The sequence below is a fragment of the Eleutherodactylus coqui genome, chromosome 9 (assembly GCF_035609145.1).
Source record: "Eleutherodactylus coqui strain aEleCoq1 chromosome 9, aEleCoq1.hap1, whole genome shotgun sequence".
NCBI classification, from domain to species: domain Eukaryota; kingdom Metazoa; phylum Chordata; class Amphibia; order Anura; family Eleutherodactylidae; genus Eleutherodactylus; species Eleutherodactylus coqui.
The window spans coordinates 12,710,147-12,734,811 of NC_089845.1; the positions used below are offsets into that span (position 1 = coordinate 12,710,147).

Sequence of the window (24,665 nt, forward strand, 5' to 3'; positions counted from 1 at the left end):
GTGGCCTGAACTCGCGCTGTATGCCCTGGAGGTGCTTGCTTGTCATGCGGCTAGGGTCTTGTCAGAGAGGGTGTTTGTGCGGCTGGGGGAATCATCACAGATAAGCGTCCCCGCCTGTCAACCGACAGTGCCGACAGGCTTACACTCATCAAGATGAACAAAGCCTGGATTTCCCCAGACTTCTCTTCTCCACCAGCGGACAGCAGCGATACCTAAACAATACGTAGGCTGCACCCGCGGATGGAAGCATTGTTCTCTATCACCATCAAAAACGTGGACCATTTAGCTTCATGAATCTGTGTATAATATTCATCCTCCTCCTCCTGAAACCTGACGTAATCACGCCGAACGGGCAATTTTTCTTAGGTCCACAAGGCTCAGTCATATAATTTTTGTAAACAATTTTTATACGTTTCAATGCTCATTAAAGTGTTGAAATTTTCACCTGAACCAATTTTTATTTTAACTGGGCTGCCTCCAGGCCTAGTTACCAATTAAGCCACATTAACCAAAGCGATTATTGGGTTTCACCTGCCCTCTTGGTTGGGCATGGGCAATTTTTCTGACGTACATTAGTACTGTTGGTACACCAATTTTTTGGGGCCCTCGCCTACAGTGTAATCCAATTAATTTTTTGCCCACCTGCATTACAGCTGACGTTACATCAGCTGTGCTGGGCACTGCAAAGGGATATATTTATGTACCGCCGGTGGCTTCCTGGCACCCACCCATGCTGTCGGTCCACACGGAGTTGTAACTACATGTGTCCACTTCTAAAGAACCCCAGTCTGACTGGGGCATGCAGTTTGGGCCGAAGCCCACCTGCATTTAATCTGACGTTAGCTCTGCTGTCCAGGACACTGCAATGGGATACATCTATGTACAGCGGGTGGGTTCCAGGGAGCCACCCATGCTGTGGGTGCACACGGAATTCCCATTGCGGAGTTGGGGATTCCCAGTTGTCCCTGCCTGTGACTATTTATAAAAAAACGCGGTCTGACTGGGGCATGCAGACACCTTGACAGAATGAATAGTGTGTGGCACATAGGTTCCCCATTGCTATGCCCACGTGTGCAGCTCCTGATGGCGGTGGCACAGGATTATATTTCTCATTGCTTCTGTACAGCATTGTGGGCTATCGCCCCGCCCCTTTTAAAGAGGGTCGCTGCCTAGCCGTGCCAACCCTCTGCAGTGTGTGCCTGCGGTTCCTCCTCATGGCAGACGCACTTATAAATAGACATGAAGGTGGTGTGGCATGAGGGCAGCTGAAGGCTGCGCAGGGACAATTTGGTGTACGCTGTGGACACTGGGTCGTGCAGGGGGGGGTTGGGCAGCATGTATCCCAGGAGAAGTGGCAGCGGAGTGTCATGCAGGCAGTGATTGTGCTTTGTTGGAGGTAGTGTGGTGCTTAGCTAAGGTATGCATTGCTAATGAGGGCTTTTCAGAAGTAAAAGTTGTTGGGAGGGGGGGGGGCCCACTCTTGCCGCTATTGTGGCTTAATAGTGGGACCTGGGAACTTGAGATGCAGCCCAACATGTAGCCCCTCCCCTGCCCTATCCGTTGCTGTGTCGTTCCCATCACTTTCTTGAATTGCCCAGATTTTCACAAATGGAAACCTTAGCGAGCATCGGCGATATACAAAAATGCTCGAGTCGCCCATTGACTTCAATGGGGTTCGTTACTCGAAACGAACCCTCGAGCATCGCGATAATTTCGTCCCGAGTAACGAGCACCCGAGCATTTTGGTGCTCGCTCATCTCTAATTGTAACATGATGAACAATCAATTAATAATACTGTTGTCTTTAAATGTAATACTGAAAATTCAATAAAAACTATTGTTGGAAAAAAAAAAAATATACACACTTACTTACCTGTCCGCCGCTGCCATGTTCCCCGCGGGGATGAAGAACACATCTGCCACATGCGGCAAATGTTTTCTTCATCCCCACAGGGAATAAAGAATTCCCTGCTGCACCTGTCACAGATGACAGTTGTGCTAGAGGATCCAGCTGCCAGCACCCCTTAATTGTTTTTCAGAGAAGGCTTTGAATATAAGGCCTTCCCTGAAAATCAAGCCAAAGTAGTGTAAAAAAAAAAAAAAGCATATACTCACCATTCTTCAATTGGCGGGGCTCAGCCGTGTCCTTTCTGCACTGTCCCTTGCTCTGCAATTCAGTTCTTTAAGCAGGCGGGGATTTAAAATCCCTGGCTGTTGAAAGAGCTGCTTCTGATTAGCTGAGTTGCTCGGCCAATCACAGGCAGCTCGCGCTGAATGAATGACAGGCAAGAGCTGCCTGTGATTGGCTGAGCGCCAAAATGCTAAATACCCACAAAGACATAATCTCATCAGGCAGGAGTGTGCAGAAAGACTAATGCCCCCTTTACACATACTGATTCTCGTTTGAATGAGCAAGTGGGGTCACCGCTAACTCGTTCGCACTTGTTTAGCCTGTGTAGACAGGCAGATCATCATTGAGAAGCGTTTGCTTCTCATTCAATGTTTCACATTCCCATGTGAAATACTGAGTGGGGAGTATTTAAACCCAATGATTACTGTACGAACCAACAATAGTTTTTAGCACTGCTGAAACTGAACGATGAATAAAAAGTGCAAGATTCTCGTTCTCATTTAAACAATTTTTGAATAAATTGTTACTAAATGCAGCTTTAGCAGTTTACCTGTGTATAAGCAGTAGGAGATCTCCCCATTATCTCTGCTTGCAGCTCTCTGTGTCTTACACTTTCTCCCCTCTGCTCTGTGCATGTAGCTCAGTGAGCACTGCTGACTCTGATGCACCTGTCAATCAAGAACTAGCAGACAGTAAGCTGGTGGGAAGGGAGACAGCACTTCAGGGGCATTTTTACGCTGCTAAACTCCCTCCCTCTGCTCCCCCCCCCCCCCCCTTCCCGCTCGCTCTTTGCAATGGAAGGAGGCGGAGCTGAGCACCACCTCGTCCTGCCTCCTCCTATTGCTGGCCGTGGACAAGGTGGGATGAGGTGACACTTCGCTCCGCCCCCATCCCACCCCCTCCCATTGCAAAGAGAGAGGGGAGGAGAGCAGAGGTGAGGCTGTGAGGGGGAGGGAGAGGGAAGGGGGCGACGGTATGGTAGGCTCAGCGTATATGCACTGTGGCCCATGCTGTGTGAACGGGGGCACAGACATTAGATTTGTGCACCTGTTCAAAAGCTGTAACGCCACAGATAATAGTGTACATCGGCTGAGCGTGAAAACGGCGGCCGATATACGCTCATAGGAAAGAATCCTTACAAGCAGAGAAGTTCAAACAGATCCAAGAAATTTTATACCAAAATAAATGTGTCACAAGAAGATGTTCTTAGAATCATCTGGCTAATCCAATCCTCACATTAAATGAAATGGTGATTTGAAAAATCTGGTTTTATCTTGAAGCCCAAAGTAAGGCAACATGCCTAAGAGATTAAGGGAGATTCGACAAGGTAGGAAAAAAAGTTGAAAGCGATCTCCCAATGAAGAAAAATATTTGGCAAAATGTGTTCTAATTCAAAATCATTACTGCTATGCCAAGCACGTAACAATCGCCAGAAAGAAAGAGGTACCGAGCTGTAAAGCAGATTGTCAGGGAACGAGTTCATAACAGGAAGGAACATTCTCTTTGGTACCAAAAATCCTTTACCATATCTTTAGGACTATGAGGCACAGCGGACTCACCAGGTTTAGATAGCAAAAAAGTAGGCATAAAATATTTAATATTAATAAAAGTTTCCCCAGGGATCTTGGAGTGGTTTCATATTTGCGTTGGGGACTCTACTTTCCGGCTCCGTTCGGCGAAGCAGTAATGGGGAACCCCCATTGCCAAACTGTTCTATTGACTATAATGGGTTCCACCCAGCTGCCCAGTTTTGGGACAGAAGAAGAAACGCTGCATGCAGTGCTTTTTTCTTCTGCTATTTGCAGCTGGTTCTACAAGGGAACCTCCGGCCAGAGGTTGTGACGCAGATGTGAAACCACCCTAAGGCTTTGCCTTTTGCCGCAGCAGATTCCCCCCCCCCCCCCCCCCCGGCAAATCCGCCCGCGGCCGCTAATCTCGGGATTAGCCAGCCATGTGGATGAGATTTCTCAGAAAACTCGTCCACACGGGACGGCTAATCCGCTGCGGTAAATCCGGTCGAAACCACGGCTGCGGCCGCCGCGGTTTCAAAAGATTGAGCATGTCTATTTACCTTTCCTTTTTTTTGTTTATTTACGTCGCGGCCGTGCTCTCCTCTATGGGATCGCCGGCCGCAACAGAAAAGCATGCGGCCGAGCCGCTTCAAAGCCGCGGCGGTTCTCCCGGCAGAAATCTCACGGTTTTTGCTGCGGCCAAACCGCGAGATTTCTGAAGGGAATCCGCCCTGTGTGAACCCAGCCTTAGGCCTCCTTCCCACGAACGGATTTACGCCGCGTAAATTCGCGGCAAAAATCCGCTGCGTTGCCCCCTGCTATTAGGTTCTATTGAACCAAATAGCATAATGCTCACGATGCGTAATTCCACTGCGGAATTTCGCACCGTGAAATCTCCCGTCCTCACCTGCGGCATGCTCTATTTGCCGCGGGTGTACGCGCTGACGGCTTCCATTGCAGTCAATGGAAGCCGTCCGTTCACGCTATCTCCCGCTGTAACGAGCGGAAGATAGCGTGAAAAAACGCTTCCCCGCCTACCGCCGCGCGTCATGTGATGCGGTGGGCGTGTCACATGACACGACGGCGGTGGGCGGGGAAGCGTCTTCATGCTATCTTCCGCTGGTAAGTATGGGGTCTCTGGGGGGCGCCGTGACGGGCTTCACTGCGGAATATTCCGCAGCGGAGCCCGTCACGCTCGTGTGAAGCCGGCCTAAGGGTATATGAACGCAGTTGCCTTAGTAAACAAGCTCTGGCTGGTAGGACAGGTGTGGTGGCTGGGGAGCACCGAGCTTAGTGTGTGAGCTATTTTTTATTTGTTTTCTTTTAATACATTATGCCCCCCAATCTCCACCAATATGATTTATATATCGGATGACCTCTTTAAGTAAAGTGGTGACATGATCAGCAGACAACTATGCCGCTGGCAAGGAGGGGAGCATGGACAGGGAGACATGTCTTACATCTGCTTGGGTCAGATTTTTAACTAGAAACATGAATTCATTTAGATTTTTTATTTCAAAATCTTACAGGTTAATGCAAAAGTAAAGGTTAATGTAACGTGCTGGGGGACATTTTCACAATGCGCTAAGTGTATATTTTCAGAATATACATGAAAATAGAATATGAATTATACCATGCATTGTTTTTTTTTAAATGTAGCTTTTTTTCTGTGTGTCAGAAGTCTGAACATTTTACAGCAGCCTCTATCGGTGGAGGGTTTACATTGTTACTTGTATTTGCACCTAAATGTTACTTTGTTCCTTTTAAATGTAGGGAAATACGCTATGCGAGACTTGGTTCACCGTCTTCCTGGTGGAAACAACTGCAACACCTTAACTAGCAAGGCTATGTCTGATGACACTGTTACCGCTATCTGCTGCACTCTGCATGAAGTCATCACTAAGAATATGGAGAATGCTAAAGCCCTACGAGATGCAGGAGGAATTGAAAAATTAGTTGCCATTTCAAAGAGCAAAGGAGACAAGTAAGCAACCTTTCTGTTTCCTTTTTTCTGTGTTTTTACTCTTCTCTTTTCAAATGCACAATCTTGTCATATTAGGACACAGGAAGGATGTTTTTGCAGGTTGTATCCTTCCATGTACTATTTTATTATTCCTAATTTATTCTTACCCACAGTATTACTTTTACCACATGCAGATAATAAACACATAGCAGAACACTATTCAAAGAGAAGCTGTCGTCGCTTGCATGCTGCCCGACACAATGTGTCCATGTATGTCTTATTCTGAAGTGACGCAGCTTTTCAGAATAAACATAATTTGAATTTAGTTTTCAGAAGGGCGCTCGGAGTCACAGGGATGGCGCTCGTCTTACCATGTCTGAATCAGAGAGAGCGGCAGCTTTCTTGCATGCACAAAGCGGGATAGAGCTGTCACTAGTGATCCGAGCGCGGAGAGGGGGCATGGCACTGCCCCTGTGACTCGGAACACTATTCTGAGTTAAACTTTAAAGTATGTTTATTTTGAAATACTGCAGCATTTCAGAATAAAAGATCCTCAGCTACTGGGAAGAGAATTTGTTTACCAGGGAGAAGAACAATCAGATCTCAAGTAGAAGTGTGGGCCCTTAGGAGAAATACAAATCACACCAGCCTGTTGTGGTATCAAGTGATTTCTGCTTTATACAAAAGTTGCATGTGGTTTATATTCCATAAATGACATCATAGGAAAAGTATATACCTCCAAGACTAATAAGAATACATGATAGGCTACAACTAAAATGTTTAACATAAGTTACACCTTTTAACTATAACATACAACAAAACCGTATTGATTTCAGTGAGAAGGTATGCAAGGGAGGATCTAAGAGACTATCTTATCTTCTGTCTGTCCTATCGCATACCATTCACTGGTATATAGAAAAGGTTTCCTTTAACTCCTTCACTACTTATACTAGCAGCATGCTATATCTTCCTAGTCTACAATCTAATAGCAAAACAATTAACTGATAGATTAATCTACAATTTTCTTAACAGCTACATTGTGTCTACCTATCTCGTGGTTATGCTGCCCGTGGTTTGGATAGCATGGACCTGGTGACAGGCTCCCTTTAATTAGAAGATACTTCTTGAAGATAGAATTTTAATGGAACTTAAACTCCTAAAGGGAATGTATAGTTCAACTTTAGGCTAATTTGAGATGGACGTGAAACTCAGCCTAATATCACGCTCGTACACGTGTGATGTCCCCGTTGACAAAAAAACGCTTCCCATCACTCCAGTACAGTTATGATCCTCCGTCACAGCTTTCAATGGGAAACATCACATCGCTGTGCAATCTGTTTTTTGGCCTCATTAAAAACAATGGGCGAGGCGTTCCGAGGGAATGCCCAAAGATAGGACATGCTGCAATTTTAATGAATGGGGTCCATATTTATGTGATATTTGTGCGTCTCGCATCACACACATCACACTTTTTTTTTCAGCCCCCTGAAGGTGGCCTTAATGGGAATGCCCCATATATTTTATTTAGTTTCATTCAATCTAATTAACCTACATATGGATAATCTACATATACATTATTAATAATCTGTGTTTCTAAATTTACTAGTTTTAAAATTTTTACTTCCCTAACGGTGGCCATATTGCAGAAACATACTTTCTTCTGTATAGGCAATGCTACAAGTTGTGTTTGTGTAATTGCAACTGCAATGAATAGGAGTTAGGAATTCCACTAGCCTTTTTTTTTTGTATCGCTGCGGTTTTTTTTTCACGCGATTGTCAATGGGACTTTCTAATGTTAAAAACGCAACGCAATGCAATTGCATTTTTGGTGCATTGCGTTGCGTTTTTAACATTAGAAAGTCCCAAAAAATTTTTTTTAAAAAAAGCTAGTGGAAAGGAGCCCTTAGGGTGACTACCCACTACTGTCTTTTTTTTCTCTACGAAATTCGCAGCATTTTTTTTTCTGCAGGGGTCTATGGGACTTGTAATGTTAAAATCGCGATTTCGCTGTAAATTGCGCTTTTGCGCGATCACGATTTTAACATTACAAGTCCCATAGACCCCTGCAGAAAAAAAATGCTGCAAATTTAACAGTCAAAAAAAACTGTAGTGGGTAGTCACCCTCAATGGGAATAAATTCGAGCCAGGTGGCTTAAAGGAAGGTGGGATGTCTAAGCAAGGAAGAATTATTACAGAGCTAGGGGTTAATAGCATATGAGCATGTACATGGGTATTGGTAGGGTGTTCAGAGAAACATGAGTGATGCAGCACAGTGCACCTGATCAGTTTAGAGCTAGTTAATCTATTACCCCTGCGCTGCTTTATCATGGCCTGCATCTGGGAAGGCATGCTGGAACAGCTGATGCAGCGCTGCAGAATGGGGAGCCTTGCTTGCAGTCCCAGCTCCAAGACCTTCTGTGGAACAGGGGCAGACAGGCTGCACTACCCGTTATTCAACAAGGTGCAGGGTTGTATCTCTCATCTACCAAAGCGGTTGAGCCTGGAGGAGCTGCTGTTTACATTTAAAGGGGTTGTCCCGCGGCAGCAAGTGGGTCTATACACTTCTGTATGGCCATATTAATGCACTTTGTAATGTACATTGTGCATTAATTATGAGCCATACAGAAGTTATAAGAAGTTTTTCACTTACCTGCTCCGTTGCTAGCGTCCTCGTTCCCATGGAGCCGACTAATTTTCGCCGTCTAATGGCCAAAGTAGCCGCTCTTGCGCAGTCCGGGTCTTCTTCTGTTCTCAATGGGGCTCCGTGTAGCTCCGCCCCGTCACGTGCCTATTCCAGCCAATCAGGAGGCTGGAATCGGCAATGGACCGCACAGAAGCCCTGCGGTCCACGGAGGGAGAAGATGCCGGCGGCCATCTTCAGCCGGTAAGTAAGAAGTCACCGGAGCGCGGGGATTCAGGTAAGCGCTGTGCGGATTTTTCTTTAGGTCCCTGCATCGGGGTTGTCTCGCGCCGAACGGGGGGGGGGGGGGGGGGGGGGGTTGAAAAAAAAAAAAACCCGTTTCGGCGCGGGACAACCCCTTTAATGAGGGGTACTGTCATTTTACCAGACTGTAAGTTCAAACACAAATGCTCAAGCTGTGGGGGAAGACTTTGGCATATCGGAGTTGTTCCTAAGATTGTACTAAGGAAAGTTGGTGTGGATGGATTCTGTCACGAGCCGTGGAGAGTTGGCGCTTTATACCGCCAGGCACATGGCTGAACTTCTGAAGGGAGGCTGTTTTTTTTTTTTTTTTTGTCCAGTTTGGTCGATCTGGAATTATTTCCAAAGTTGCTTAGGTTGAAATTTGGGGCAAGAGGTTGATAAATAAGAGGATGCATTTCTGTTCCATTAATATTCGAGTCATTAAGGCCAGTAATGATCAGACAGTGAATTCACAGCCAGTACTGAGGTTTTTGTGCCTTGTGGTGCTTTTTTTGTCACTGTGCATAGTCCAGGAGTTAAAAATCATGTTGCCAACGCTCTCTCGCTTGCAGTAGAACAGATTTCACGTATTGGCACTGGAGGCGGAGTGAAGCCCAAAAGGCTATGGACAGTGTCTGGGAACAGGTTGAATTCAACTCATTAAGCAGCAGTACTTGGACTACTTATCCAACAGTATGCAGATTGTGGAAGTTCTTGTTGGCTCAGGTTGTTGTATGAATGATGACTTCTAGGTGACTGTGGATCTTTACCTTATTGGCACTTTACACAAACAAGGGGTGTTCGTCATGGGGCTTCATGGTCACGTAGTGATACTGGCATTTCGGTTTTTAGATCACACTCAAGGTGAATTTATAAAGCAATTTCTAGTGTGTCAGGCACTCGGGCAGTACTGTAAGGGGCGTCAGGCTAGAAATGATCACCCCCCCCAATATCGTTTGAATTGTTGAGGTATTTGGTGGACAGAGTGGAGCAGGAATGGGGTGGTTTATGAGGTAGAAGCCAATTTTACTCATTTTGGGTTAAAAAAAATTCCTTTTGACTTCAATCTCGCAATTGGAATAATCCTCAGATCAGCAACCCTTGCAGTTATTAATGATTATAGCATATAATATTGTATCGCTCAAAAAAGATGTCCAGGCCCCTCAAACTCTCATCGAATTTGCAATCCCCACGTCTTCAGGCAGAGAGTTCCATAGTTTCACTGCCCTTAGAGTAAAGAACCCCCTTCTGTGTTGGTATAGAAACCTTCTTTCCTCTAGATGTAGAGAGTGCCCTCTTATTACAGTCACAGTTCTGGTTATAAACAGATCATGGGAGAGATCTCGCTACAGGCCCCAGATATATTATACATAGTTATTAGATTGCCCCTCAGACGTCTTTTATCTAAACTAAATAATCCCAATTTGGATACCCTCTCTGGGTATTGTAGTCCGGCCATTCTGTTAATTACTTTAGTTGCCCCCTTTGTACTCGCTCAAACTCGAATATGTCCTTCTTAAGTACCAGTGCCTAAAACTGTCCACAATATTCCATGTGTGGTCTAAGCAGTGACTTGAAAGGAGGAAGACCAATGTTCTCATCATGTAACCCTAGACCTCTTTTGATGCACACCATGTTCCTGTTTGCTTTGGCAGCAGCTGTCTGACACTGGTTGCCCCAGTTAAGCTTACAATTTAAATCCCCAAGTCCTTTTCCATGTCAGTGTTTCCCAGTGGTTTCCCATTTAGCATGAAATTATGACATGTATTTCCTCTGCCCGTGTGCATAACTTTACATTCATTAGTGTTAAGTCTCTTTCACATGGGCGACAGTGATTTCGCCACAGAAAAATCACACCAATATCACATCTGTGTTCCGTGCAATATCGCTGCATTTTCTTGTGGCGATATCGTGAAGTCGCATGAATTTGTAGCGGTCTTTTGCCGGATTTTTTTTTTTTGGGGGGGGGGGGGGGGAGGGGTTGAAATACAGGCCCTACCCTGAAAGTAAACTCAAATGGCATAAAAAAAAGCAAAACATTACCTAACAGATGCTGTAAGTTCCGCCGCATGTATCTTCTGCAACTTCGGCACTTCTCTGTAGTCTTCTACAGTGATTCCTGGTTTGGAGGTTCAAAAACCCTGTCTTTAGGAAGTGCTGGCTCTGATTGACATGCGGCACTCGAGAACCAATCACTGCAGTGCTCGATTAACCAATCACAGCCATTCAATGTGATGGCTGTAATTGATTCATCGAGCGCTGCAGTGATTGGCTGAGCTGCAGAGCTGGAGAACTATATTAGTGTAGATAGTGTGGTGTGATCAGTCAGTGTAGTGTTGGTGTATTGTGATCAGTATATTAGTGTAGTTAGTAGAGATAAGCGAGCACCAAAATGCTCGGGTGCTCGTTACTCGGGATGAAATTTTCGCGATGCTCGAGGGTTCGTTTCGAGTAACGAACCCCATTGAAGTCAATGGGCGACTCGAGCATTTTTGTATATCGCCGATGCTCGCTAAGGTTTCCATTTGTGAAAATCTGGGCAATTCAAGAAAGTGATGGGAACGACACAGCAACGGATAGGGCAGGGGAGGGGCTACATGTTGGGCTGCATCTCAAGCTCCCAGGTCCCACTATTAAGCCACAATAGCGGCAAGAGTGGGCCCCCCCCCTCCCAACAACTTTTACTTCTGAAAAGCCCTCATTAGCAATGCATACCTTAGCCAAGCACCACACTACCTCCAACAAAGCACAATTACTGCCTGCATGACACTCCGCTGCCCCTTCTCCTGGGTTACATGCTGACCAACCCCCCCCCCCCCCCCCGACCCAGTGTCCACAGCGCACACCAAAGTGTCCCTGCGCAGCCTTCAGCTGCCCTTATGCCACATGCTGGCCTCATGGCCACACCACCCTCATGTCTATTTATAAGTGCGTCTGCCATGAGGAGGAACCGCAGGCACACACTGCAGAGGGTTGGCATGGTTAGGCAGCGACCCTCTTCAAAAGGGGCGGGGCGATAGCCCACAATGCTGTACAAAAGCAATGAGAAATATAATCCTGTGCCACCGCCATCAGGAGCTGCACACGTGGGCATAGCAATGGGGAACCTATGTGCCACACACTATTCATTCTGTCAAGGTGTCTGCATGCCCCAGTCAGACCGCGGTTTTTTATAAATAGTCACAGGCAGGTACAACTCCGCAATGGGAATTCCGTGTGCACCCACAGCATGGGTGGCTCCCTGGAACCCACCGGCTGTACATAAATGTATCCCATTGCAGTGCCCTGGACAGCAGAGCTAACGTCAGATTAAATGCAGGTGGGCTTCGGCCCACACTGCATGCCCCAACCTGACCAGGGTTTTTAATTCATAGACACAGGCAGGTACAACCCCTATTGTGAAGTCCCTGTGGACCGACAGCATGGGTGGCTCCCTGGAACCCACCGGCGGTACATGAATATATCCCATTGCATTGCCCATCACAGCTGAGGTAATGTCATGTTTAATGCAGGTGGGCTTCGGCCCACACTGCATGCCTCAGTCAGACTGGGGTTCTTTAGAAGTGGACACATGCAGTTACAACTCCGTGTGGACCGACAGCATGGGTGGGTGCCAGGAAGCCACCGGCGGTACATAAATATATCCCATTGCAGTGCCCAGCACAGCTGATGTAACGTCAGCTTTAATGCAGGTGGGTAAAAAATTAATTGGATTACACTGTAGGCGAGGGCCCCAAAAAATTGGTGTACCAACAGTACTAGTGTACGTCAGAAAAATTGCCCATGCCCCAACCAAGAGGGCAGGTGAAACCCATTAATCGCTTTGGTTAATGTGGCTTAATTTGTAACTAGGCCTGGAGGCAGCCCAGTTAAAATAAAAATTGCTTTAATGAGCATTGAAACGTATAAAAATTGTTTACAAAAATTATATGACTGAGCCTTGTGGGCCTAAGAAAAATTGCCTGTTTGGCGTGTTTACATGAGGTTTCAGGAGGAGGAGCAGGATGAATATTATACACAGATTGATGAAGCTAAATGGTCCACGTTTTTCATGGTGATAGAGAACAATGCTTCCATCCGCGGGTGCAGCCTACGTATTGTTTAGGTATCGCTGCTGTCCGCTGGTGGAGAAGAGAAGTCTGGGGAAATCCAGGCTTTGTTCATCTTGATGAGTGTAAGCCTGTCAGCACTGTCGGTTGACAGGCGGGGACGCTTATCTGTGATGATTCCCCCAGCCGCACTAAACACCCTCTCTGACAAGACCCTAGCCGCATGACAAGCAAGCACCTCCAGGGCATACAGCGCGAGTTCAGGCCACGTGTCCAGCTTCAACACCCAGTAGTTGTAGGGGGCAGAGGCGTCACGGAGGACGGTCGTGCGATCGGCTACGTACTCCCTCACCATCCTTTTACAGTGCTCCCGCCGACTCAGCCTTGACTGGGGAGCGGTGACAGTCTTGCTGGGGAGCCAGAAAGCTGTCAAAGGCCTTAGAGAGTGTTCCCCTGCCTGTGCTGTACATGCTGCCTGATCTCCGCGCCTCCCCTGCTACCTGGCCCTCGGAACTGCGCCTTCGGCCACTAGTGCTGTCGGATGGGAATTTTACCATCAGTTTGTCCGCTAGGGTCCTGTGGTATAGCATCACTCTCGAACCCCTTTCCTCTTGGGGTATGAGAGTGGAAAGGTTCTCCTTATACCGTGGGTCGAGCAGTGTGTACACCCAGTAATCCGTAGTGGCCAGAATGCGTGTAACGCGAGGGTCATGAGAAGGCATCCTAACATGAAGTCAGCCATGTGTGCCAGGGTACCTGTACGCAACACATGGCTGTCCTCACTAGGAAGATCACTTTCAGGATCCTCCTCAGGCCATACACGCTGAAAGGATGACAGGGAAGCCTGGGTACCCTCAGCAGTGGGCCAAGCTGTCTCTTCCCCCTCCTCCTCATCCTCCTCATGCTCCTCCTCCTCAACGCGCTGAGATATAGACAGGAGGGTGCTCTGACTAACCAGCGACATACTGTCTTCCCCTGCCTCTGTTTCTGAGCGCAAAGCATCTGCCTTTATGCTTTGCAGGGAACTTCTCAAGAGGCATAGCAGAGGAATGGTGACGCTAATGATTGCAGCATCGCCGCTCACCATCTGGGTAGACTCCTCAAAGTTTCCAAGGACCTGGCAGATGTCTGCCAACCAGGCCCACTCTTCTGTAAAGAATTGAGGAGGCTTACTCCCACTGCGCCGCCCATGTTGGAGTTGGTATTCCACTATAGCTCTATGCTGCTCATAGAGCCTGGCCAACATGTGGAGTGTAGAGTTCCACCGTGTGGGCACGTCGCACAGCAGTCAGTGCACTGGCAGATAAAACCGATGTTGCAGGGTGGCAGCGTCCGTGTGGGACTTGCGGAAATGTGCGCAGAGCCAGCGCACCTTTCCGAGCAGGTCTGACAAGCGTGGGTAGCTTTTCAGAAAGCGCTGAACCACCAAATTAAAGATGTGGGCCAGGCATGGCACATGCGTGAGGCTGCCGAGCTGCAGAGCCGCCCCCAGGATACGGCCGTTGTCACACACGACCATGCCCGGTTGGAGGCTCAGCGGCGCAAGCCAGCGGTCGGTCTGCTCTGTCAGACCCTGCAGCAGTTCGTGGGCCGTGTGCCTCTTCTCTCCTAAGCTGAGTAGTTTCAGTACGGCCTGCTGACGCTTGCCCACCGCTGTGCTGCCGTACCGCGCGACACCGACTGCTGGCGACGTGCTGATGCTGACACATCTTGATTGCGAGACAGAGGTTGCATAGGAGGAGGAGGAGGAGGAGGAGGAGGAGGGTGGTTTAGTGGAGGAAGCATACACCGCCGCAGATACCACCACCGAGCTGGGGCCCGCAATTCTAGGGGTGGGTAGGACGTGAGCGGTCCCAGGCTCTGACTCTGTCCCAGCCTCCACTAAATTCACCCAATGTGCCGTCAGGGAGATATAGTGGCCCTGCCCGCCTGTGCTTGTCCACGTGTCCGTTGTTAAGTGGACCTTGGCAGTAACCGCGTTGGTGAGGGCGCGTACAATGTTGCGGGAGACATGGTCGTGCAGGGCTGGGACGGCACATCGGGAAAAGTAGTCGCAACTGGGAACTGAGTAGCGCAGGGCCGCCATCATACCTTTGAAAGCCTCCGTTTCCACAACCCTATACGGCAGCATCTCCAGGCTGATAAATGTGGCTATGTGCACGTTTAACGCTTGAGCGTGCGGGTGCGTGGCGGCGTACTTGCGCTCCAACACTTGCGCTAGCGACGGCTGGACGCTGCGCTGACAGACATTGGTGGATGGGGCCGAGGTCAGCGGAGTTGAGGGTGTGGGTGCAGGCCAGGAGAAGGTAGTGCCTGTGTCCTGAGAGGGGGGTTGGATCTCAGTGGCAGGTTGAGGCACAGGGGGAGAGACAGCGGTGCAAACCGGAGGCGGTGAACGGCCTTCGTCCCGCCTTGTGGGGTGCTTGGCCATCATATGCTGGTGGTGGTGAGGCTGGTGGTGGGGGCTCCCCGGCTGATCTTGGCGCGACAAAGGTTGCACACCACTGTTCGTCGGTCGTCTGCACTCTCAGTGAAAAACTGCCAGACCTTTGAGCACCTCGGCCTCTGCAGGGTGGCATGGCGCGAGGGGGCGCTTTGGGAAACAGTTGGTGGATTATTCGGTCTGGCCCTGCCTCTACCCCTGGACACCACACTGCCTCTTGCAACCTGCCCTGCTGCTGCCCTTGCCTCGCCCTCTGAAGACCTGTCCTCAGTAGGCGTAGCAAACCAGGTGGGGTCAGTCACCTCATCGTCCTGCTGCTCTTCCTCTGAATCCTCTGTGCGCTCCTCCCTCGTACTTACTCCAATTACTACTACCTGAGTGATAGACAACTGTGTCTCATCGTCCTCCTCACCCACTGAAAGCTCTTGAGACAGTTGCCGGAAGTCCCCAGCCTCATCCCCCGGACCCCGGGAACTTTCCAAAGGTTGGGCATCGGTCACGACAAACTCCTCTGGTGGGAGAGGAACCATTGCTGGCCATTCTGGGCAGGGGCCCGGGAACAGTTCCTGGGAGTCTGCCTGCTCCTCAGAATGTGTCATTGTACTGGAGTGAGGAGGCTGGGAGGAAGGAGGAGCAGCAGCCAGAGGATTCAGAGTTGCAGCAGTGGACGGCGCAGAACTCTGGGTGGTCGATAGATGGCTGGATGCACTTTCTGCCATCCACGACAGGACCTGCTCACACTGCTCATTTTCTAATAAAGGTCTACCACGTGGACCCATTAATTGTGAGATGAATGTGGGGACGCCAGAAACGTGCCTCTCTCCTAATCCCGCAGCAGTCGGCTGCGATACACCTGGATCAGGAGCTCGGCCTGTGCCCACACCCTGACTTGGGCCTCCGCGTCCTCGCCCGCGTCCACGTCCTCTAGGCCTACCCCTACCCCTCAGCATGCTGTATTACCAGTAGTGCAGAAACAGAACGCTGTAATTAAATGTGCCGCTTATTGGCCTGTGGTTGGAGGCTGACTTCCCTTACGGAACGCACAGCAGAGCCAGGAAACAATTTTGCGCACTCCTGTAGTGAGACGTAGGTGCGTATGACTGAGCTAGTGAAATTCACAGCGCAGAAGCAGTCAAGTGGCCAAAGGCCAGTAGTAGGCCTTAAGTATTTTGCTTCTATTTTTTTAAAATGCTGAGCTGATACAGCAGACAGATACTGTAGGCAGCGTATAATATTATGTATACTCTTTCCCTCTGGCGGGATGACGGCAATCATGTAACAGAGACAGCAGAGCCAGGAAACAATTTTGCGCAAGCCTGCTGAAACGCTCAGCTGCGTATTAATTTGGACTACTACCCCCAGCAGACAGATACTGTAGGCAGCGTATAATATTATGTATACTGTTTCCCTCTGGCGGGATGACGGTGGTGATGTAACGGAGACAGCAGAGCCAGGAAACAATTTTGCGCAAGCCTGCTGAAACGCTTAGCTGCGTATTAATTAGGACTACTACCCCCAGCAGACATGCAGTAAACTGAAGACGGTCACAGGCAGCCCAAAAATAGTATTTTTTTCCCCAATTTTTTTGAAAAAGCCCACTGCCTATATAGCCTGTATATCTCTTTCCCTGCCTCGCCAGTACTGGCCCTATACTCTGTACAATGACTGCAGACTGAGGACGCAATGCTCTGCACGCCCGATATACAAAAAAAACAATTGTGCAACACTGCTAAAAGCAGCCTCAACAGTACTGCACACGGTCAGATGTGGCCCTAAGAAGGACCGTTGGGGTTCTTGAAGCCTAAAATCACTCCTAACGCTCTCCCTATAGCAGCTCCGGCATCAGCAGCACTTTCCGTGATCTCTGTCAGAATGCATCTGTGGCGAGCCGCGGGAGGGGCCGATTTATATACTCGGGTGACACCTGATCTTGCCAGCCACTCACTGCAGGGGGGTGGTATAGGGCTTGAACGTCGCAGGGGGAAGTTGTAATGCCTTACCTGTCTTTCTATTGGCCAGAAAAGCACGCTAACGTCTCAGAGATGAAAGTGAAAGTAACTCGAACATCGCGTGGTGCTCGCCTCTAGTAACGAGCATCTCGAACACGCTAATACTCGAACAGGTATCAAGCTCGGACGAGTACGTTCGCTCATCTCTAGTAGTTAGTACAGTGTGATCGGTCAGTGTAGTGTTAGTGTAGTGTGATCAGTATGTTAGTGTAGTGTGATCGGTCAGTGTAGTGTTAGTGTAGTGTGATCAGTATATTATTTCAGTGTTGGTGCAGTGTGATCCGTATATTAGTGTAGTTAGTATAGTGTGATCAGTCAGTGTAGTGTTAGTGTAGTGTGATCAGTATATTAGTTCAGTGTTGGTGTAGTGTGATCGGTATATTGTAGTTAGTACAGTGTGATCAGTCAGTGTAGTGTTAGTATAGTGTGATCAGTCAGTGTAGTGTGATCAGTATATTAGTATAGTTAGTATAGTGTGATCAGTCAGTGTTATGTTAGTGTAGTGTGATCAGTCTATTAGTGTAGTTAGTACAGTGTGATCAGTCAGTGTAGTGTTAGTGTAGTGTGATCAGTATATTAGTTCAGTGTTGGTGTAGTGTGATCAGTTAGTGTAGTGTTGGTGCAGTGTGATCAGTATATTAGTGTAGTTAGTATAGTGTGATCAGTCAGTGTAGTGTTAGTGTAGTGTGATCAGTATATTAGTATAGTTAGTACAGTGTGATTAGTCAGTGTAGTGTTACTGTAGTGTGATCAGTATAGTACTGTAGTTTGTGTAGTGTGATCAATCAGTGTAGTGTTGGTGTAGTGTGATCAGTATATTAGTGTAATTAGTACAGTGCGATCAGTCAGTGTAGTGTTAGTGTGGTGTGATCAGTATATTAGTGTAGTGTTGGTGTAGTGTGATCAGTATATTAGTGTGGTTAGTACAGTGTGATCAGTATATTAGTGTAGTGTTAGTGTAGTGTGATCAGTATATTAGTGTAGTTAGTATAGTGTGATCAGTCAGTGTAGTGTTAGTGTAGTGTGATCAGTATATTAGTATAGTTAGTACAGTGTGATTAGTCAGTGTAGTGTTACTGTAGTGTGATCAGTATAGTACTGTAGTTTGTGTAGTGTGATCAATCAGTGTAGTGTTGGTGTAGTGTGATCAGTATATTAGTGTAATTAGTACAGTGCGATCAGTCAGTGTAGTGTTAGTGTGGTGTGATCAGTATATTAGTGTAGTGTTGGTGTAGTGTGATCAGTATATTAGTGTGGTTAGTACAGTGTGATCAGTATATTAGTGTAGTGTTAGTGTAGTGTGATCAGTATATTAGTGTAGTTAGTACAGTGTGATCAAGCAGTGTAGTTTTAGTGTAGTGTGATCAGTATATTAGTGTAGTTAGTGTAGTATGATCAGTCATTATAGTTAGTATAGTGTGATCAGTATATTAGTGTAGTTAGTGTAGTGTGATCAGTATATCAGTGTAGTTAGTACCGTGTCATCAGTTAGTGTAGTGTTAGTGTAGTGTGATCTTATACTGAGTACAATATACATCCATAGCAGTACCCCATTCCCAGTATGAGGTACAAGTACAGAGAACCCCAAGCCAGTCTGCATCCTTGATTAAAATAGGTACATGGGAGGGTTAACCTGTCAGATCAAGTACTTGGGTCATGCCACACCATGTGGAAAACAAGGGTGAGTTATTAAATTTATCACTGTGAAACCTTCCCCTCACAACCCGGTTTGTGCATGAAGATTGCTTTATTCTATACCGAATCCTGTTGGCATTTTAATCTCATTATTGCGTTTGACCTCCGTAATATAATTTACCCTGATGGACTCGGCACAGCCTATCCATGAAGCCACATGCCAGCCCTTCCCTTCTGAGCCCGGCCATGTCCCCAAACTGCAGTTTACATCCACATAGGGGGTGATATATAGACAAGTGATATTTATTTACAGCTCTGGAAATATTGTGTAGCTCAATAAGCAATGGGAAACGTATTACATTCAGTATATGCTATTCATCTAGTGTTCACAAATTGTTTTCTTAATCTCTAAATTTTTCTGATTCTTTTCCTTACGTAAAAACAGGCATTCCCCCAAAGTAGTGAAAGCTGCATCTCAAGTCCTAAACAGCATGTGGCAGTACAGAGACCTTAGAAGTCTTTACAAAAAGGTAGGCTTATTTATTTGCTTACGTTTTAGTTTGTTTCATTTAACAGGAATACAAAGACTCGTGGGAAGTTTTGGAAAGCTAAAATTGTCCAGTGACAGAAAAACGTGTTAGTTTTTTTTTCTCAAAAAGATTGCCACTACTGGCCATAGTTGGTAGTGCAGCCCAGCCCCTCTGAAATCCTAGAGCACCTCTTTAAGTATGAGCTACAGTATACTATAATGATCAGCGTTTCTCCATAACTCTTCTTCCCTTTTGTTATACATTTTTGCTGTATAGATTACTTGATATTATCAATTAAAATGGGGTCATTCCACGCACATCATCACAAAAAATAAACTTTTCAAGCCTAACATCTCAGATTTTCATGGAATTCAGCAGGATGGTTGAGGGCAGAAAGTAATTTACAGATGTAAAATGTTAAGTCTCATTGATACATGGTATGAAAACCACAGGGCTGCAAACATAAGAAAATGTGAAATGTATGCCCACCAGATCAACAAAAAGAAATTCAGAACTTTGCTGCAAATTACAATACAACTTTCATCTGGTTTAGCTTCGAAGCCAATGGAGCAGACTTTTCTTAAAAAAGTGCTTCACAATAAAACATTACATTCATTTCAGGAGACGTGGTGTAAACTTTGACCTTGGATATCTAAAAAAGTACATGTTCATGTTTTGAGGGATTAAACTATATAGTAAAGGTGAATGCCTTCTGACTTGGGACAAGTTTCATTTTAGAATGGCTTTGGCAACAGGAGTAAAACTAATGTATTAAGGTGATTGTCCTGCCACTTAAAATGACATCATGGGCTGTAGAAGGTCACTGCTGTGGCCGGTGGTTGACTGAAGCAGCCACAAGTATAGATCAGGTTATTTCTCAGATGAGTGTGCAGCCCAATATGAAAACAGTGAAAAAAACTTTTTAAACTTAGTTGTGTGTATTAAGTAAATAATAGAGAATGAGAACTTCCTACATTGATGACATGAAGAAGACAGAGGGGTACCTGGAACTCAAACATTTTATGCTCTCATGCCTGGAACAAGGAATGGCTTAATAAGGAAGAGGTTTTCTGCGGAGACAATTAGTGAAGTGCAGCAATTAAATATTTCATATAAAATATTGTCTTTGGAAGATATAAAAAGTTTTGTGACTTGTATGTATAGGTTGTGCCATGAATGTAAGTGCAACATTCCAGGAGGTATTTTTCAGGTTTTTTTTTTTTTTAAACCCAGTGCTCTATCCCCATCATATGTATACCCTTATTAGCCAGACATATTAAACAGTCTAAGAAAACAGACCTCACTAAGGTTGATCCATGTGATGTATCTGGGCAGACCCACACTAACTGCTACATACATCCAAGACACAGAAGAGAAAGGCGCCATCTGAGCGCAGAAAAGTGTTACACCCGTACTTTATTGCCGAGCAGTGGGTGAGATTTCTTCTCTGTCCACGCTCTGGCTTTTTTCATGTGATTTTGGCTTTGTTTGTGTTTTGTTCTATTCCCCTGCTGGCGTAATAAATGATTTGCATTGTTAAGAAGTTGAGAGCGCAGAGGTTTTTAGTGCTTAATCAGTTCCCTTCTTTCTTTAGTGCTGACTTGTAACTGGCATCATATTTCATTCTAGAACATAGTCGTTTCCTAAGTAGGTGGTAAAGGGTCTAATTAAATATGATGTATACGTTTATTTTTTTATACTCCTGTTCCCAAAGCCATCCCAAAATTAAACTTACACCCAGAAGAGATTGCGTTTTAACTCTCTTACATACTTTATTTCCCTCAAAAATTGAACGTACACTTTTTTTAGATATTGATGGTCAAAGTTTGCATCAAAAGTTACTTCATGCCTTCAACTATCTTACCAAATTCCATGACAATCTGAGACTGTCAGGCTAGGACCTGTGATAACGTGGCATGCAATAGCCCTATAATGAAATCATACGGCCCTTTATCAACATCTCTTGATTTGTGAGCAAAACTTACCTTGCATCTATCCCAGCTTTACAAAAAAAATCTTTTTTTATTGCTAATGAATTATGCTGCAAATGAGTTTTACATTCTACTGAGGTGTGAAAATCTGAATGCAATATATGCAGCTACCCCCTCGATAGTTATCATTGCTCAGCAGGATTTGTTTCCATGCTGTTTACTAGGGAATTCTTAATTCCTGCACAAATACTATTTGATATGTGTTATATATTTACATGCCACATACTGGCTTTATATCTGACCTGCAGCTGTTTGATCTTCTGTTGTGAAAATAATAACATTTTGCAGCATTCATTCTGTCTTTGGCTGATATGCAATGGTTTGCTTCATTCTGAAGAAGAGCTACAGATGATGCTTTGCTAACTGTATTTTCCTGGATATGTTTAGGTTATAAGATAATCAGCCTCGCAAAACAGCACAATTTTGTGATACTCTATGATGAAGTCTCTATCCTATACACATCTATTGTGGCCACCTAGTAGTTACAATGTGACTTGCAAACTACAAGGGTTTTTGCTGGTTTGACACAATATTGCACTGATTTAGTTTCCTGACAAATTGCATTTCCTAACCAAATTAGAGATAACGTAATTTGTCACATTTCTAATTTGCATGCTTTTTTCACATAGTACATTGCCTGTAAGTAAAGCTGCCAAAAGTTGATGTATTGGTTGATATGGTCCATTTTCATCATTGCTTGAGTGTAATTCAGCTGACTGATGACAAACTCTCACCGACTGGAAAGTAGTCAATCACATTTAAAAACTCTCTGATAATCAGATGAAAGAACTGTTGCATGGATGAAAGATATTTCAATGAAAAACCATTGGCCCACAAAAGATCTTTCACCCACAAAAACTTTCCTTGAAAGAAATTTTCTAAAAAACATCTTTTGTCCATCATCCAATATCATTGAACATGTATGCCGAGTTTGAATGACAGTGACTGCCAATATAAACTGAAATGTCTATGGCCATGTCTGTTCTGCAGATAATCGCTCCTTTAACCCCTTGAGTGGCACGCCTGGAAATTTTCCAGACTAGCTTCACTGCCCATAGTGATATAGCCTGGAAGATTTCCGGGCTATGTTTCACTATGGGACCTGCAGAGCATAATGCCATAAGCTGTGGCATCGTGCTCAGCCTGCACAGACCCACATAGAACAGTGCAGGACTTTAAAAAAAGAAGCAGGAAGATAGAACCAATCTGCCAGCAACTTCCCGCTTCTTTTTTAAAACTCCTGCACTACTTTATTTACAGGTTGCCATGGAGACCATTGGCTTGTTAGAAGCCAGCCGATGGTCCCCGTGGCAAGCAGAGCTGGTGATCGGCTGACAGAGGATAGCCGGGCACCAGCTCGTACAGCAGAGAATGGAGAACGCATCCGATCTCTGCTGTTTAACCTTTTACATTCCGCGGTCTATGCAACTGCAGCATGTAAAGGGACCGAAGGGACAACAGGTTTCAACAAAGACTTATGGAACCCCCTGCGACCCCCTCCTTTTGCAGTTTCCAGTGGACCGGTACCCCTTCTGTCCCACCCTATACGGCTCAGATACCGACAGACTCTCCCCACTACGCAACTGCATACGAGACCCCACCACTTTCTTCCATCCCCCCTGCAGTGCATTGGTGGCGGCATCAGCAGCAAGACAGGCGGACGGGGTGTGAAGGGAAGTGAGATCTCGGGGCCTGAGTGCGGTATCGCCTGAGCAGAGAGGAAGGGGAACACGATGGCTATGGCAGGACGGTCCCCACTGGGTTAGCTCCCCAGTGGTCCAATCGAATTGGGGGTTGTGCAACGCCAGCCACGGCATCTCTAGTACCATGTCTACCGACATTTTCTCCATCAGGAATGATAGACCTTCCGAGTGGCGACCCCCCCCCCCCCCACCACCACCACCACCGTGAGTTGTAACACTGGGGTCCTCCATCGTACCAAGCCCGAAGCAAGAGGGGTAGCATCAATGCTAGCAAAACGAATTGGCATCTTCAGCGCCACAAGTTCAGCCCTCAGGGGCTCAACGAGACGCATGCTTATCAGGTTGGCGGCTGCTCCGGAATCAATAAACGCCTCCCCTGGGCGGGTGAAGTTCCGGAATCTAACCTGGCAGGATACCAGAAGTCTAGGACGTACTTGTAGTCCTAGGCGATCCTCCCTGCAATCGCCTAGGACTTGGAGTCTTTCTGCCGATACAGACTGTGGACGCTGAGGCCTCAGGGGGCAGGTTATCACCCGATGTCCAGCTTTCCCGCAGTAGAGTCAGAGATGACGCAATAACCGAACTCGGCGTCGCTCTTTGGGGTCCAGCGGGTCCAGTTCCATAGGTTCGGGAACAGAGACTGGTACGGAAGAGGAGGGAACAGGACAAACGACCTCCCTGATATCAAACACAATAAATCAAGACGAAAGCCAGCTCACCTGTATCCAAGTTCTGTGCAATGAAGGATACTTTCATAATTGGGAGTGACTTCAATTCAGTTATGGATCCAACTCTGAATTCCACTCTTGAATCAAGATTACCTTCCCCTAAAGTCCTGCTTTTGCACAAAGAGGAAGTGTATGATGTGTGGTGCTGTCTTCGTGGCTCTGAGAGGGAATTTCCCTTTTTATTTTGGCCTCATTCTTCCTATTTAATAATTGATTTGTTTCTCTTGGATGACAGAGGATTGAGAGAGGTTATGTGGACCAAGATCAGAACAATCATGCCCCAGTGTCTTAATACCATTAGTACCATTGACTCTCTAAATAATGCTAATCCCACACCTCAAAGAACGGAAGAGGTATTTAGGTTGTGGGCCAAGCTTCAGAGGCTTTTGGTGGAAAAAATGTTTATTTTTTACAAGAAATGAGTATGCAATTTTATGCATATGATAACCATACTGGGGCACTATTGGCCAAACACCTTTTAAGGGTCTTAAACATAAGGAAAGAATTAGATATCTTTTAGACTTTTTGAGCATAAAATTACTCATCCCTAAGAAGTTGCTAATGCATTTACCTCTAAGAGAATATACAAATGCACATCAACCCAAACATAAACACATTTCTAATTTTATCTAGAACATTAATCTCCTGTGTCTGTCATTCTTTCTACACCAAACTCTAGATCTGAATTTCTAGAAACAATCAAAATGTTAAAACCTCTTAAATATCCAGGCCCAGGTGGCTTCTTTAATGGTCATTATAAAAAGTCGTTTTCTTTGGGCCTTCTATAATACATAAATAAAACAATAGATGTTTTTTTAATGAGGCAATGGATAAGGGTTCCTTTCACTCAGAAATGTTAGAGGCCCTTATTGTCACTTTACCCAAAGCTGCCAAAAGAACTCCGTCCACAGCTAATTTATGTCCTATTTCCCTATTGAATATTGATGTAAAAATGTATGCTAAGATCCTCGGCATCCAACAGCTTTCTATACTTCCAATGTGGGTGCTGCAGTTCAGGTGGGGTTGTCCCACAGACTTAGGCTCCCTATG

The 24,665-nt window shown here is 46.1% G+C and overlaps 1 protein-coding gene across 2 annotated transcripts in view; it reads left to right on the forward strand.

Moving 5' to 3' along the window:
- The window catches only part of CTNND2 (catenin delta 2), a 731,828-nt gene that overhangs the window by 566,028 nt on the left and 141,135 nt on the right, over positions 1–24,665 (forward strand). For both annotated transcript variants that reach the window (XM_066579126.1, XM_066579127.1), the window contains 2 exons: positions 5,415–5,625; positions 19,109–19,193. In XM_066579126.1, coding sequence (XP_066435223.1) covers positions 5,415–5,625; positions 19,109–19,193 — 296 coding nt within the window. The remainder of the gene's footprint in view (positions 1–5,414; positions 5,626–19,108; positions 19,194–24,665) is intronic.